This window comes from Danio aesculapii, chromosome 21 (assembly GCF_903798145.1).
Source record: "Danio aesculapii chromosome 21, fDanAes4.1, whole genome shotgun sequence".
NCBI lineage: Eukaryota > Metazoa > Chordata > Actinopteri > Cypriniformes > Danionidae > Danio > Danio aesculapii.
The window spans coordinates 23627844-23645548 of record NC_079455.1 but is presented as its reverse complement, the minus strand read 5'-3'; the positions used below and the strand labels follow the sequence as shown (position 1 = coordinate 23645548).

The 17705-nt window shown below is 36.8% G+C and overlaps 1 protein-coding gene across 4 annotated transcripts in view; it reads left to right on the top strand.

The window, feature by feature from the left end:
* gria4b (glutamate receptor, ionotropic, AMPA 4b) overlaps positions 1-17705 on the top strand; it is a 160634-nt gene that overhangs the window by 84419 nt on the left and 58510 nt on the right. For all 4 annotated transcript variants that reach the window (XM_056445797.1, XM_056445796.1, XM_056445798.1 and 1 more), the window contains exons 3-6: positions 2095-2334; positions 14742-14926; positions 15750-15803; positions 16258-16416. In XM_056445797.1, the coding sequence (XP_056301772.1) occupies positions 2095-2334; positions 14742-14926; positions 15750-15803; positions 16258-16416 (638 nt within the window). The remainder of the gene's footprint in view (positions 1-2094; positions 2335-14741; positions 14927-15749; positions 15804-16257; positions 16417-17705) is intronic.

Sequence of the window (17705 nt, the reverse complement as noted above, 5' to 3'; positions counted from 1 at the left end):
CACACATGTTAGTGTCAATCAGAATCATACTAAAATAACCAACTACCACAAAACCCTTCAGATGCGGTGCGTTTAGCGATATGTAATTATGATACCATCGATTAAATGAGCGTCTTGTTTACAATGACAGAAAAAAAGCAGTAAGAGTACAATGCGCGTTGTTCGTTTTGACATGTCTTTTTTGGAAGAGAAAGAGAAAATGAAAATCATCAAAGCCAGGAGGATTTTCCATTAGTGTAACACAGTTAAAGCTTCAAAGTCGGACTTGCTGCAAGAAAGAAATATGAAAAGGGGAAAACTGACAATAACTGCAGGACTGTCAGACATGAGAGACATTGTTAGAGACGGCTCTGCTTAACTACTCTGTTCAGATGGAGGCAGTGGATCAGACGTTTTTTCCTCGGCAGTCACTGAAGTTTCTCCGAATTGCAGAAACACAGGGAGAAGCAGCGTGGAGCTCATTATCATACAGCATAGAAAGTGTGTATTGGAAACCGCTGGCTCTCACTGCTGCGGCTCTGACTCAATAATGAGCAAGTCCACAGAACTGATCCAATTTTCCATTTGCTTTTGCTGTGTTTTTGAAATGTACATTTGGAAAGCAAGCACCCCGTAGTTTTCCAATGTTAAATCAAAGAGGCAATGTATTTCTGTATCATGAATATATGTCGTTATATCAATTGAAAATAATAAGTTTCTCTTGATTTACTGGATTTAGAAGTATGTGTTTGAATGAAATGTCAGTATTTGTTTTATTCTGTAAAGGTTTGAGATTATTTCAAGTAAAATACTGTCAATATTTCAAAATTTTCTTTCTTTCAGAGAAATATTGATTTCTTAACTCTTCTGAAGCAAACGCACTGTTAATGTGTTGTTTAAAAATTGATATAACTTTTCTGACCACTTATTTATGCTTTAAAAATATTATTTTGATTTTAAATGTAGAAGAAATGTCACCAGTAGTTTGCAGAACAAAATTAAAATATTGTTTTACTCAAACAGATAACTATAAAATGTCAATTTAGACAAAATAAGAATTTCTAAAGCTACATAGGTTATCGACCCACAGCAACATTTAGAGATTATCTATATTTTATATTCTGGTAATATACAATATTAACTTAATTATCCTGTAAAACATAATCGTAGATCTCAAAAATTACAATTTACACTCACTGGCCACTTTATTAGGTACACTTTACTAGTACTGGGTTGGACGCCCTTTTGCCTTCAGAACTGCCTTAATCCTTCAATGCATAGGTTCAGCAAGGTACTGGAAATTATCCTTAGAGATTTTGGTCCATATTGGCATGATAGCATCAGGCAGTTGCTGCAGATTTGTCGGCTGCACATCCATGATGCGAATCTCCCATTCAACCACATCCCAAAGGTGCTCTATTGGATTGAGATCTTGTGACTGTGGAGGCCATTTGAGTACAGTGAAGTTACTGTCATGTTAAAGAAACCAGTGTAAGATGATTCACACATTATGACAGCGCATTATCCTGCTGGAAGTAGCCATCAGAAGATGGGCACACTGTGGTCATAAAGGAATGGACATGGTCAGCAGCAATACTCAGGTAGGCTGTGGCGTTGACACAATGTTCAATTGGTGCTATTAGGCCCAAAGTGTGCCTAGAAGCTATACCCCACACCATTACACCAACAACCATGTTACGTTCAAAGTAACTAAAATCATCTTTCTTCCTCATTCTGATGCTCGGTTTGAACTGCAGCAGATCGTCTTGACCATGTCTACATGCCTACGTAAATGTATTGAGTTCCTGCCATGTGATTGGCTGATTAGAAATTTGCACTCTTGTGTAACATTCCGTACTACGGTGCAGAAATGAGTTGACCTGGTAATCGAATTCATGTAGAAAATAAATGCGCTTGTTCAGGTGTTGGACGAATCTCCCAGGCTGTTTCATTAATTTTTCAAACACCTACGGAAAAGCCCTACTCAGGATCACTAACGTAAGCTGAGTCCTAATGCTCTAAAGTGAAGTAAATGTTCAGCACTCCCTCGGGACTTATGTAATTAATGTTTTAAGCATCTAACTCTCTCTTTCTCTTTGTTGTTGTGCTTTGCAGTCTGTTCGCAGTACTCACGGGGCGTCTTCGCCATTTTCGGCCTGTACGACAAGAGGTCGGTTCACACGCTAACATCGTTCTGCGGGGCGCTGCACATCTCCCTCATCACACCCAGTTTCCCCACTGAGGGCGAGAGCCAGTTCGTCTTACAGCTGCGGCCCTCCATACGAGGGGCCCTGCTAAGCCTGCTGGACCACTATGACTGGAATCGATTCGTCTTTCTCTACGACACCGACAGGGGTAAGACAATTAAACACTCACTCATACTAATGCACAATTCACTTTGCTGGGTAGATCAGAGAAATGCCAGTGGAAATGATTATGCAGTATGCATACTGGCTTTGAATATTAAAGGGATAGATTACCCAAAAATGAACATTTCCTGTTAATGTACTCGCCCTCAAATCATCCAACATGTTGAGGTCTTTCTTTATAGATGATTTTTTTAGTTAAATTTGTGGTCCTTGGTTATTAATATAATGGCAGATAATTATTTGTAAATGACACTTTATAATGAAAACACTCATTGTCCATATATATATATTGCCATATTATTATTTTTTTTACTGTGTTTCAGAAAAAGTCTCACTATATAGCCCATAACTTATGATACCTGACCATTCATGCTCAGTAGGCATGTGGACTATTTGCCTGCATCAGTTCTTGCCATCTACCTATAGTGTAATGGTCATATGAGAGCGATTTGATGATAGGGGAATGATATTCAATAGTTCAGAAGACCAACCAAAGAGTGATTGTGGATAGTTTGCATTTCAATCAGTCTGTACTCAAAAGAAACACAACCGTTTCCTATTTAAAATGAGTTCTTAATTTCCGCAGGTTGAAATAATAGTAGTAGTCATTATAGTGTTGATGTGAGGCATAACTGTAACGCAACCTATACATTATAAATTGAAAACACACTTTAATTGCCCCCGATTGCATGTAAAGTAGTTTTGCAATTGCAAAATATTGATGACTCCTTCAGATAGTTCAGTTCAGTGATCAAATACATTTTGTGTTCACAAACTGATAATTTTCCTCTTCAAATTTATGGCATTATCTGTTCTTTTTCATCTGAGGGCAGAGTTGGTCTGATTTGTCAATGTTGTTTAAAAATTAAGAAACAAACTGTTTAAAGGCATAATTAACCAAAATTCTGCCATTAAAGGGATAGTTCGTCCCTCAAAAAAGAATTGCTTACTCACCATTGACCTGTTCCAAACCACATTTATTGTACTGTTGAACACAAAAGAAGATATATTAAAGAATGGTCGAAACCTGTAATAATTGATGTTCAAAGTATTTGTTTTTCTTAAATGGATGGTGATGGTTACCAGATTAAAATATTCTTTAATTGATCTTTTGTGTGCAACAGAATAAAAAAAACTCAAATTGATTTCAAAGAAATCAAGGGTGAGTAAATGATGACAGAATAAAACCTTTTAATAATAATTATAATAATTCCTTACATAGGCGGTGCAGTGAGTAGCACGATTGCATCACAGCAAGAATGCCTCGGCTGGGTCAGTTGGCATTTCTCTGTGGAGTTTGCATGTTCTCCACACATTCACGTGGGTTCCCTCTAGGTGCTCCGGTTTCCCCTCACAAATCCAAAGACATGCGCTATAGGTGAATCGGGTATGCTAAAATTGACCGTAGTGTATATGTGTGAATGAGTGTGTATGGATATTTCCCAGTGATGGGTTGCAGCTGGAAGGGCATCCGCTGCGTAAAACATATGCTGGATAAGTTGGCAGTTTATTCCACTTTGGCGAACCCAAATTAATAAAGGTACTAAGCTTAAAAGAAAATGAATGAATGAATGAATTTCTTAGATTTATATAGAGCTTTTCTGGACACATTTTTAGGGGGAATCTCCTCATCCACCAAAAGTGTACATTATCCACCTGGATGACGCAACGGCAGCCATATTGCGCCAGACCGTACACCAGCTGATTGGTGGAGAGGAGACAGAGTGATGAAGCCAATTATGATTTGGGGATGGTTAGGAGGCCATGATGGCAAATTTGGCCAGGATTAAACCCTAACTCTTTTTCAAAGGACATCCTGGGATTTTTAATAACCACAGATTGGTCAGGACCTCGGTTTAACATATCAGCACTCACTGTCCTCATCAATATACTGGGGCATTAGGACCCACACAGACCGCAGGTTAAGCGTCCTCTGCTGGTTTCACTAACACCACTTCCAGCAACCTAGCTTTCCCATGTGGTCTTCCATCCTGACCGGACACAGCCCTGCTTAGCTTCAGTGGGCAACCATACAAGAGTTGCAGAGAGCTAGCTGCCAGCTAACTAATTTTGGATGAACTATCCCTTTAACCTCATGATGTTCAAACTTGTAAGACATTTGATACAATCAGAAAGGTTTTGCCTGACAATAATATTTTTAGTGTCTAGCAGTCCACTAACATTTACTAATGGCTCAAAAAGATATATGCACAAGAGGAGTTAAGAAACAAGTATCAATATCTACATTTCCAAGATGGTAAAAGAGTGTTAGATCCTGCATGTATTTTATTAGACAGCTGAGCAACTGTGTTTCATTACCTTTATATGATATTTTAATTTCAGTCTAGCTTACTGCAATGTACTGTACAGCTATTGCCTCATGCCAGGCACCTAGACAGTAATGTTATGACATTACATTCAGTGCAGTGAAAATTATTTTTATGGTAACTTCATGCACGTAAATCTGTGTTATCATAATTTAACTTGACAAGTTAAATGACCTGCGGATGAGTAGCAATTTATCAGTTAACATTGTGTTTCTTCTGGTTATTTAATTACAGTGAAATAAAATAATGTGAATTTAAATAATCCATTAATGATTGCAGATGATAGGCATGTGCTTCTTTACTGGATCATCAAGCTGTGTCTTTGTTTTTGATTTAAATTTAAAAACGTCTACAAGTGGATCTTACACTCTCAGAAATAAAGGAACAAAAGCTGTCACTTATCGAAATATCAAAGTGTCCATATACCTAGAAGCCATATAATAGTCTCTATAAAGTACAGAAGTTTACTTCTTGAAATTCTTAGGTTCTTATACTGTATGTACATTTAAGAAATTAATATGGACCCCTTAGTTACAATGCACAATTCAAAAGTGACAGCTCTCATACCTGTACATACTGTGACTTCATGGTAGAATTTTCATTTTTGGGTGAAGTTTTTTCCTTTTTTAGATTTTCAAAGAATAGCAAATAATATTTGACCTTACAAAAGGCTGGCATATGACTTCATAAGACTTGGAATACAATACATGAGTCATGTGAATCATTTTGATCCCTCATAGAGCTTTTTCCACCAAAGAATGTAAGTAATATACTTTAAGGCTTTGAAGAATGTGTGGATGAGTGCTTTGAGGAACATTTACGTATTACCTAAATCACTTCTTAAATGTTTATCTCATGCAGTCAAGTGACCAGAAATGATGAGCCACTCTGATTTGATTTCCAGTAAATGTTTTGAAAGCGAAGCTTAATTTCTGAAGGTTTTTAAACTCCCAGGTACATAAAATACTCTATTTTTCTGGCCAGAACACAGCTGTTTCTTTCCTAATTATGTTTCTGCTCTGTTCTCTTTATTAGTGTCTTTTCATTTCTTTCTTGCTTCTCTGTCTTTCACCCCTGTGTTATACTTTGACAATCCCCAAAGTTGCACCAAAACTTATTTTGAAAGATGAGCACAATATCTTTATGCTGACTTAATACTAATTCTTGAGGGCTCGTTGCAGAATATCCTATAAATAGCGTAAGTCATCAGTGCTGTCTTGTGCAGGTTTAAGATGTGCTGTTCTCTGTCAGATCGCGGATGTTCCTGATGTGCAGATTTCTTGGAGATTCTGTCATTGGTTCTCTCACATCTGCCACAGACATGTGTTTTGTTCACAACCCATATGGTCACTTATTTGCTAAATTTCCATATGGTGGGCTTTATCAAATAATTTTGAAATGCTAGCAAAATCAAAGTGAAATCCATATTCGAGAAGTGCTTAGACTGTAAATGAGACTTTAAAAAAAGTTTTATGTAAAGTAATAAGCTATGAGATTGCACGCTGTGCTGTCAAATCCATAGGTGCAGGACGGCTCAACTGCAGACTGAACTTTGAGTCCATCGGCATTGTTTACATTCATTTTCAAAATTTAAGTGTGGTTTATTTATAAACTAATTTCAAGAGGATCATGTGCTTATGGTTGAACATGACTGGCCCAGCATTACACAATCCACCAAACAGTCAATTCCTAACTCACCATAAATAACCAGAATTTCTTACCTCAGTATCTTTGTTTTTAGGAATTTCCCCTTCCACCCCTACTCCTCCTCCTTTTCTAGACAGGGCAGCAAGGCAGCCCAGTGGTTAGCAATGTTGCCTCATAGCAAGAACGACACTATTCAAGTGCAGGCTAGTTGACGTTTGACTGCGGAGTTTACATGTTCTCCCCCATGTGGGTTTCTCCCGGGTTTCCCAGTTTACTCCCACAGTCCAAAGTCATGCGACATAGACGAATTGACCAAAGCAAATTGGCACTATAGATGAGCTCTAGTCAGCAGCATATTTCCATAGTAATCCATAATTTGTCATTTATAAGCAGGGGAGTCCCCCTCTCACCCTTTAATCAGGAGGGAGCCCTAGGCTCAAGGATCTTTTGAGCTCAGGGATCTCTCCTGGCAAAGGAGGGGTTTGGGAACAAATGAATCGCTGAACGATTCATATGGAAGTCGCTGGGATAATTAGGTAAAAATAGATGCAGATTATAAGACCATGAAAGTGTTTTTAGACCTTGCATGCATATTAGACTGTTGTTGGAGACCCTTACAACCAAAATATGACTCTATTTCATGTTAAATAGGGGCTCTTTAATATAAAAGGAATTATATAAAGTTTGTTTATAATAATAATAATAATAATAATAATTATTATTATTATTATTATTATTATTATTATTATTATTATTATTATTATAAAGTATTGTGGTTTTGTGCATTTATGCATTTAATATAATTAATTTAATAATTTAAATATGTTAATAATTTTAGATATAAATTTAAGCTTATAAATAAAAGGTCCGTTTATAATTATGTTTAATATGCAGTCTTTTAAAGAGTCATGAAACCACTTATTTCGTGAGGTTTGTTATCATCACTGTTCTGATGAGAATGTCTGAAAAGTGGGCATTTTCAACACCATCTTCAGACTTCAGATGGTTTTGTTTCGCTTCGATGGAGTTAAAAGCATCACAGCTTCTCACAAATGCACCCTGCAATTCACTATTACACGCAACAAAATGAAAGAGCATTATACATGCTTTTGTAAGATCACTGTACATTACACAAACACACAAATACCCTGTGATTGCTGTCATTTAATCCACATAAATGCACAGCCAATTGCATTTGTACGCTGCTTCGAAAATACAGCCTTGGGAAAAAATTAAGAGACCACTTTATACATTTTACAAATATGGTTAAACTCACATATTGAATGAATAGCTTTTGTGTCAGAAACTCAAATTATACAGTATGATGAGCATTTCTGCCACTCAGAAACTCTTGCAAAGCAAAAACAAATGCACGCGATCTCACAGTTTACCGCATCTGTCATAGCAATGCATGCTGTCACGAATGGTTAAAACGAAACAGCTTCTAATAAGATAAGCACACACAAAGCCTCATGAATAGTTATGAGAGCAACATCCCACAAAATACTCCCCGTCCCTTCCTATGATGTCAGTTTTAAACATTTAAAACTTATTTTATAACCAAAAGCTCAAACTGAACCATAACAGATGTCATACAAAATATGTGGAGGGTTCCCATAGGTCATAGAATTTCTGGAATTTCACGGAATTTTAAAAGATCTTTTTCAGACATTAAAAGTCATAGAATATCAGTCATTTTTGTTTGTTTCTTAAAGTGTTTCCATTTATCAAAATGTCATTTATAATGACGTTGCTAAAACATGCCTACGTACAGACCCTCTTCACATTTCCGGGTTTCTCAGTAGCGGTATACAGTAGGCTTCTTAGACTTAGAGCACATTGAATTGGACAGTACAAAAAATAATTATTTTACAACCCTGTTTGCTGAAATAATAAAAGAAAAACTCCACGATGGTGTTATCAAGACTTTCAGAAAAAGGAAAATAAATTGTGTGAGACTGATAAATCCAGCCAGAGTAGAGAATAACGACATATTTACTATCAGTCCCATAGACATTGCATTACAAACACCTTGCATAACCTGTCATTTGTTTTTTATTTGACGTAAAGATGATATAATACAGTCATAAATGCATATAAATGTTTTTAAAAATCCAAATATTAAAAACATTAAGATTATGATGACTGTTAAACGCATCATAACAGTCTTGTGAAAAGGGTCCATTGTTATGGTTTGTGTATTTATTCCTATCACACTCATCTACTGGCAGTCAATGAAGTCAAATCCGGTTATCGGACTGTACCTGTTAACTAAGGCTAACAAACTGCAAAATGATCAATTCAGAGGTTAGGTTTAAAAAGTAATGACAGAAAAGCTTAAAATCTTAAAGCTAAATAAACTTCTATCAAGCTATCAAAAAAGGCTGTGGGAGCACTGTGCAGGCACACAAACAGTAAAAACCTTGAACAAATCTATCTAAAATAAAAAATATATATATTCATTGTTGTTCTCATGGTGGCTATTAAATTCATGCAGAATGATATTTAGCCTAAAACCGTTTTAATATAGTTATTATTTTCACATATTATGTAAAGTTTCAGCTCAAACACCCATCAGATTATTTATCATACCTTTCAGAATATTGAAATGACCTGCTTTGAACACATTGTAGCTGTTTTTGTTGCCTGTGCCTTTAATGCTAGTTCTCTCAGCCCACCATTCCCACATGCCTCTCTGAATGTGCCTTAATCTCCGCCTCGTTTACATCAGATAAACAGCACAGTGACAGACATGAAGGAAGCAGATTTCAAGTAACATTTGTGAGAAATACTACAGTAAGAACTTTCCCAATGATTATTTGATGTATTTGTTGTGGAGTTGCAATGATAAGTCACACACAATGTTGTTACAAAGTTCATGCACACAATCACATTCACTGGACACACACACACACACACACACACACACACAGCTAGTGCATTTAACTTGCACTGTTTTTGCACAGCAACTGTGACAGGATGCACATTAATATCCACTACTGTATGGATATCCATTATGTTAATGTACAAAAAAAAAACAGATTTAACGTCCACAAACCCGGATTGAAGCTTCTTTTATAATTGTACTGACATGCGGCTGTAGTGACAAAGACGGTAAAATCGCTGGAATTCATTACAAATGCACTGTTTGAAACTTTTTAAACCTGTAAAACTCATTTTCGATCACATTTGATGATGATTGATGATCACAGCGAGCTGAACAGACCCTTTATTCCCGGTTGCTTTGTCTTGCTGATATGATCATATGTGTTACTGCGGAGACATGTTAATACACAGCTGTCAGTTAATTTGGTTGGTGGGGAAACCCCACTCCTACTGTACGTCACGTTGTAGTGGGCTTCAAAATAAGAGGGATTTGGATCCTATTTTAACATTACGACTTATTGTCTTTATATTAATCCAATATAACTGTGGACACACCTACACACATTTCTGTCCAAACAGCTTACAAAAGATGAACATTTTCATCATAGGTGCCCTTTAATGTAGGAACCCTGACTGCAGCTTTGGGGTCCTTTACATGACATCATTTTCAGCTAAAAATAGGAATCTTTTTTTTACGTATTTTGCCTATTCATTTACACATCAACATCAATTACGGCATTGTAAATACAGAATTAAAAAAAAAGGAAGATGCTATTGTCATGTCTGTGTAAGCACCCTTAAATGAAAGTCTTTAAAAACAATGTTTTTTGTGCATAGTTTGTATTTAGGCAGGTGTAGATGAAAGGCAAGACCAAACAAACACGCAGCAATGGCGGAGTGTGTGGTAGTGTTGTTGTACTTTGCTAACGCTTCATCAGCAAAGTGTGGATTTACTTCTTAATACAACCAACAATGGAGACGGATCATGCACACATGGCAAATTATACATGCCATTGTCTATGATAGATATACACCAGCACCAAGCCAACATCAGCATGTCCCTGTTTACTAATAAGGTTACAGTGCCAAATACCTGCCTGGCATGCGTAATACAGTGCTAAACTAGAATTAGTTGCCGTGTAAACGTCTCTGAATGTACAGTTTCTGTTTTTGGCTACATTGTTGTCATGTAAAAGTGTTTTGTGACCCCTTAAGCATAATTATAATTAAAATAAAATAAAATAATAATAATCTGCCCCCCTCCCTTCTGTAAGATAGCTACAAAAATCTGAAATAATGTTGAGCTCTTTCAAATAATATCCCCTCCCGCCTGGCCAATATGAGTGCTTTTTGAGCTCTCGAAAAGCACAGATTTTGCCCTGATGGTCCTTGTTTAGACTATTGGCTGAGTTGCTTTAGACTCAGTCTGCTGTGAGAGCTTCAGAACAGATACAATCTGAGCGGGACGCGGACATGATGAATGGTTTAGTGTAAGAGGTTGGCACTTCACTGCGTTTTCATGGTCTGTTCTCCATCCCTTCGCTCTCTGTCTCTCTCTTCTGTCTGTATCCAACACACACACACATACACACATACACACTCATATTCAGGGCTGTTTCCCCCTGCTGGGCTGGATGGAGATGATGAAGGGGAAGGGAGGATGCTGGCAGCGCTAATGCTTATTCGGGTTCTTGTTGGTTCGGCACAAACGCACACATAAACACACACACACACACACACACTCAGATATTCACAAATGCGATGAGACCCAAAGCTACAGATATATCAGCTATTAATCAGAGCTCGATTTTCCATTGGGAGGCTTGAATTATTAGCGTCAGAGATTTGAAATGGATGGCAGATGAGTTTTGGCTGTGAGATAGTGGTCGATACTGCAGGTGTCTGCAGATATCGAGGGTGGAGAACGGGTTTGGTGCGTGCGCTTGGGAAGGTTCGCTGGTGAATGTGTATGTAATCAACCTACTTGACTGATTGCTGTTTGTTTAAGGCGCTGGTGTGTTAAAATGTCCACTTCTGGTATAATGTATGGTGCTTTGATATGTTAATTCATGGCTATTTATGTTACATGTATCCAGGGAGCATGAGGGCATTGGTAAACACTGTGGTCGATCAAACTGCATTTAATGAATAATGTTACTGTAGCTCAGCTGCTTTTGAACATGATGCTATAAACGCCAAGGTTGTGGATTTTATTCAGTGATGCTGATAAAACATTTACCATTCAATGCTGGCGGTCTGATGGTGGCATGAATGATTTAAATGCTAGATTACTAGAGACAAATAGGTTAGTGCTTGCCTGTAATATCTGTTTCAGTAACTCATTTATTCTCTTTTTTAAATGAGGTCTAAAAAATACAGATTTGAAAGGACTTTTTTTATCATATTTTGTGTTCTACAGAAAAAAGAAAGACGGGAATAAGTGATAACAGTTTCAGCTGACACTTTATAATAACTACACACTATTAATCATATATTAAGCATTAGCAAATAGTGAGTTCATTATTTGTTAAGCACTAACTCTGCATTAACAGACGTCAGTAAGCAGTTTATAATTACAGATACAAATGCTATGTTCTTGACTTAAAAGAACATTTAAAATGTGTTTAATAATTGCACTTTCATACTTTATTACTGATAAATTTTTCATGACTAAATTAAGTATTGTATTATTTACAAATCATTTATATTTAAGAGTAGTTGGTTTTTTTAAGATTATTCAAAATGAGTTAATAAATGATTAATAAACTATTCAAATCAGAACATTAAATGCTTTATCTTGAATGATTATATTTTTGTACAGCGCTTTGAGAATTAAGTTTTAAAGGCGCTATATAAAAATAATATTATTATTATTGTTGTTGTTGTCTATAAATCTTATTATTCAGGCATGTACTAATGGTTAATTAATATGTTAATAAATGCTTTATTAACTCAACTTCATCCAGTTTTGTGAGCTAATCTAGTGAGGACTATTTATGCTTCATAATCCATAATGTAATGTCATAGTCCATAAATGACAATTAAAGGCTCAGTATCAAATGAACAATACATCTTTACAGTAATTGTATTTTTTTAAAAAGATTGCAAAGTTTAAACATTATCGAATAACAGAAGTGTCAAAATATAATATAAAATTGGATAACACAGTAACAATATAATAATAATTTAACAATATAATATGATACAACATTTCATCTTTAAATGAATAGAAATGAATAGTCGTTTATTTTCTTTTTTTTCTGTTTAGAATATAACTAAGCCTTTAATTGTCATTTATTAGGGATTTATAAAGCATAAATAGTTCCTAAATTAGTTTAGATTGTCACAAAAAATGAAGTTTAGTTAAAAAAGCATTTATTAACATTCGAATATTAATATATGCCTGAGTAATAAGATATATAAATGTTAATTTGAATAGTTTATTAATCATTTATTAACTCTGAATGATCATAAAAAACAGCAACTTCTCTCAAATAACTGGTTTGTAAATGGTGCAATACTTAATTTAGTAATAAAGAAATAATTATTAACAAAGTATGAAAATACAATAATTAAGCACATTATAAATGTGGTTATAAGTCAAGAATAGAGCATGTGTATCTGCAGTTATAAACTGCTAACTAACATCTGTTCATGTAGAGTGAATGTTTAACTGATAATGAATTTGCTAATGCTTAATAAATGATTCATAGTGTGTAGCTATTATAAAGTGTTACCAAGTTTCATTTTCGGGTGCACTGTCCTTTAAAAGTTTTAAAGGTTTATTAATTTGGTTAATTTAGTTTGAGGTCTACAACGTCTGGTGTAAAAAAAAAAACACCCTTATTTATCATAAAATGCATATAGCATTAACTTATTTTTCAAAAAGTTTTAGCGTCTGTACATCAGGGTTGTAAAAGTCACACCAAATACAAAAGTGTACAAAAATTTTACAAAAGACTTACAAAAATACACCACATATTCAAGAGGACAAAACAAATGCCCCTGCGTAAATTCCCGATTGAAGTTAAATGTGAAAGTAAATGAAAAGGGACAGTTTGCAGGCTTACACTTAGATCTGTGCATGTTTCATCAGATTTCTTTTAGCTTTGAGAATAAAAGCAATCACACTCATTCTCTTGAGTTTATGAACACTGTGGCCAGTCACTTATGTTTAGATTTGTCACAGCTACAGTAAAAACACTTGAGTTTACACACATTCTAAGATCTGATTTTCAGTCTACCGTATGAGTTTCATTTAGCAGATTCAGGGATTATAATGATACATGTTGAAAACACAAACTGGCTGAAGGCAGCCAATGAAAACCAATAGGCTGGTATTATGAAAGTGTGTTATGGATCTACAGTAAGTAGATCAGTTACAGAAGTACAATGTTAATTTCATTTCTTTATTGGACGGACTCTAATTTACACTCACTGGCCACTTTATTGGGTACACTTTATTAGGTTGGACCACTTTATTATTACTGCTCAATGGCCAGACTGGTTCCAGCTGATCATCTCTGACTGGTTTCCTGAACATGACAATGAGTTCACTGTACTAAAATGGCCTCCACAGTCACCAGATCTCAATCCATTAGAGCACTTTTGGGATGTGGTGGAACGGGAGATTTGCATCATGGATGTGCAGCCGGCAAATCTGCAGCAACTGCCTGATGCTGTCATGTCAATATGGACCAAAATCTCTGAGGAATATATTGTCAGTACCTTGTTGAATCTATGCCACGAAGGATTAAGGCAGTTCTGAAGGCAAAAGGGTGTCCAACCCGGTTCTAGTAAGCTGTACCTAATAAGTGGCTGGTATGTGTATAACAGACCCATATACTAGCATAAAAACCTCACCGTTTGGCTATTTAGTGTAGCGAACAGACACGGCACCTGATTGAGCAACAGGGTTGCCATATCAAGCACAGGTTAATCCATTAAATAGTGGAGCCGAGAGAGCTGCGTTGCCAAATTCTGATTGTGACCATAAGGGTCCGTTTTGCAGGGACATCTGCTCATCTTGGAGTCAAGTGGGCCTCAGAGGCTCCAAGTGCCTATTTCAAACAGCTAGATTAACATATCCAACACCAGCCCTGCCTGATTAGTACAAGCAGCACTGAGGCCAATAGCAGGAATCACAAGAGCTGTAATAGAGCCTCAATCACACCTTGGAGAAGGTGACAAAAAACAGCTCCTTCTCTTTTTATCACTGCGCAATGACGCCTTCTATTTTAGGGATGCAACTGAAAATTAGTGGGTGTTTTTGTTTTTTTCCGAATACTGTTGAGGCTTCTGGGACTGTACACTTTCATGGGGATTGAGGCCTAAAATGAAAGGACGGGAGGTTGGTATCAGTGATGGCTCACAGGCCTGCCGCTGCAGATGAGAGAGTACCGCATTGGCGCAGGAATGACTCACTGACAGTGCCACAAATCACATTCTTTCTGAATAACAGATAGACACAGCTCAATGGTTCAAGCCTTCGGTGGTTTGATGCGCACGCTGATCAAATTTTTTCTTGTCTTAGGGTATTCCATACTGCAGGCCATCATGGAAAAGGCAGGTCAGAATGGTTGGCAGGTCAGCGCCATATGTGTAGAGAACTTTAATGACGCCAGTTACCGGCAGCTTCTGGAAGACCTGGACCGAAGGCAGGAAAAGACGTTTGTTATAGACCTGGAGGCAGAGAGACTGAACAACATGCTGGAACAGGTGAGATAAGCTTAAAAAAGTCTTTGACACATGGATTTTAAAAAAATTTATTACAATTGTGATATTTGTAAAAGATTTTCATCCAATTAAAAAAAGAAAAATGCATAGTGCCATGTAGAAGTAGTAGTATTGTGTATAGTATACATTATGCTATGTTATAACGTGTATACTGTAATATAGTTAATATTATTTTATTATTGTTATTATTATTTAATAGTTTGCAAGCCATTTTTCTAAATATATTATATTGTGTATTGTGTTAAGAAAAAGCAAAAACATGTATACAAGTTTGGAACAAAATGAGAGTAAGGGATGATGTTTTTGGGTTAACTGTCTCTTTAAACATTAACATAATGGCATATGAAATTCACAATCATAGAGAATTCCAAATAGATTGGTTGCAAATATTTTTAAAGGTCTGCACACTGTACCAAATGCAGTGCATCATGCTTAACTAAAAAGAAATATTCACAAGCACGAGGTCCTGAGGGAACAAAGAACAGATTTCCTGAAATGACACATTAGACAGGCATATTTCTTTATTCCCTGCAAACTGATCCCTTGATATTTCTTTTTACAACATTTTATAGCTGTCAAAGCAGTTTTACGATGTATTCTAGCCGCTGTTTCCTTTAATATTCCTCAATTTAGAGAGCAGTATGGGAAAAGGCAGCTTGTTTGAATAGAAATAATTAATAACAGCGGAATTCTGCTTTCCCTACGGCTTACAGCTCTGCTGTAGATTCATATGCTGGGTGAATGCCGACAACTGTATTTGCTTTTAGGATTTACCCTCACTGCAATGTCTGGTTTATCTCTGCAGATTGTGAGTGTCGGCAAGCATGTCAAAGGCTACCATTACATCATGGCAAATTTGGTGAGCTAAATTGTATTCCTTTATCGCCTTATTCTCCCTGTCAGCTTGTTCTCCTTTCATATGCTGTTTTATCTCTTCCTTTCGACACATTCCTCTCCACCGGTCTCTCTCTCTCTCCATCTCTTTAGTTGTCTTGTCCTCTCTGTCTCCTACTCTCCCTCGTTCTTTTTCTTTCTTAATCCTCGCTTTTCTTTAAGCAAGATACGTCAATTTGAGAGACTAATTCGTATTCCAGTGTGAGCGCTGGTGACAGTGTTTTAATGATGCTGGGAGCTGCAGAGCGTGCTCTCTCTCCCTGCTCTCTGGCTGTGCACAGAATTGGCTCACAGAGGCAAGCTGGATATGAATGTTTGTGGAATTTCTCTTATCATAGCGCTGCATTGCCGACGACGTTTTAATAATCTCTCTCCCTCTCGCTGTATTTCTTACTCTTTCCCCTTCTTTGCTCTGGCAGGGTTTTAAGGACATCAATCTGGAGCGCTTCATGCATGGGGGAGCCAATGTGACAGGCTTTCAGCTGGTGGACTTCAGCAATCCCATGGTTATTAAACTCATGCAGCGCTGGAACAAGCTGGACCAGCGCGAGTACCCCGGCTCTGACGCACCTCCCAAGGTAACATTGCATGGCCTGGTCCAGCGCACAACCGCTTTGAAGCCTGATATATTAGCATAAATGCATAAACGTCCTACTTGAGTCCCTACAGCCACATTGAGAAAACTTGCAAATTACAACAAGACTGATGATCACACCCACAGGCTTTATAAGTGTGTTTAAACTATGCAGAAAGGATGGATGACAGATGGAAGGAAGGATGGAAGGAAGGAAGGAAGGAAGGAAGGATGGATGGATGGATGGATGGATGGATGGATGGATGGATGGATGGATGGATGGATGGATGCAAAGTTCAACACAGTAGAATCAATGAAATGAAGAATGTATTAAGTGGTTGGGTTAGTCAATGGAAGGAAAATGAGTAGAGGATGAGTAGATGAAAGGAATGAAAGAGAAAAATAGGTGAATAAGTGGGAAAAGGGAAAAATATATATATAAAGGTTGGTGGGTGAGGGTTTAGATGGAAGAAAACAAGAAATAGACATAGAATGGGTAAGTGGATTAAAGAAAAAAGATATAGATTGATTGAAGGAAGGAAGGAAGGAAGGAAGGACAATGAATAGAAGGAAGGAAGGATGGATGGATACAAAAGTCAACACAGTAGAGTCAATGAATTGAAGAATGAATTGATGAGTGGTTGGGTTAGTCAATGGAAGGAAAAGAGAAAATGAGTAGACGATGAGTGGATGAAAGGAATGAAAGAGAAAAATAGGTGAATAAGTGGAAAAAGGTAGAAAATATATAAAGATTGATGGGTTGGTGGGTGAGGGTTTAGATGGAAGGAAGTAAAGAAATAGACAAAGAATGGGTTAGCGGATGGAAGAAAAAAGGTATAGATTTATTGAAGGAAGGAAGGAAGGATGGATACAAGAGTCAACACAGTAGAGTCAATGAATTGAAGAATGGATTGATGAGTGGTTGTGTTAGTCAATGGAAGGAAAAGAGGAAAAAGGGGTAAAGGATGAGTAGATGAAAGGAATGAAAGAGAAAAGTAGGTGAATATGTGTCTATATATAGAAAGATTGGTGGGTGAGGGTTTGGATGGAAGAAAAAAAATTAGACAGAATGGTTAAGTGGATGGAAGAAAAAAGGTAAAGATTTATTAAAGGAAGTGAAGAATGAGGGATGGATTAAAGATAAAGAAATGTAGACAAACTGAGGGTGGGTGGAAGGAAGGGTTGGTTGATGGACAGATGAAGACCGAACTAAGGGTAGGAAGAATGGATGGATGAATGGACGGATGGATGGATGCATGGAGCAGAGAGGTAATAGAAAAAGAATGGATGAAA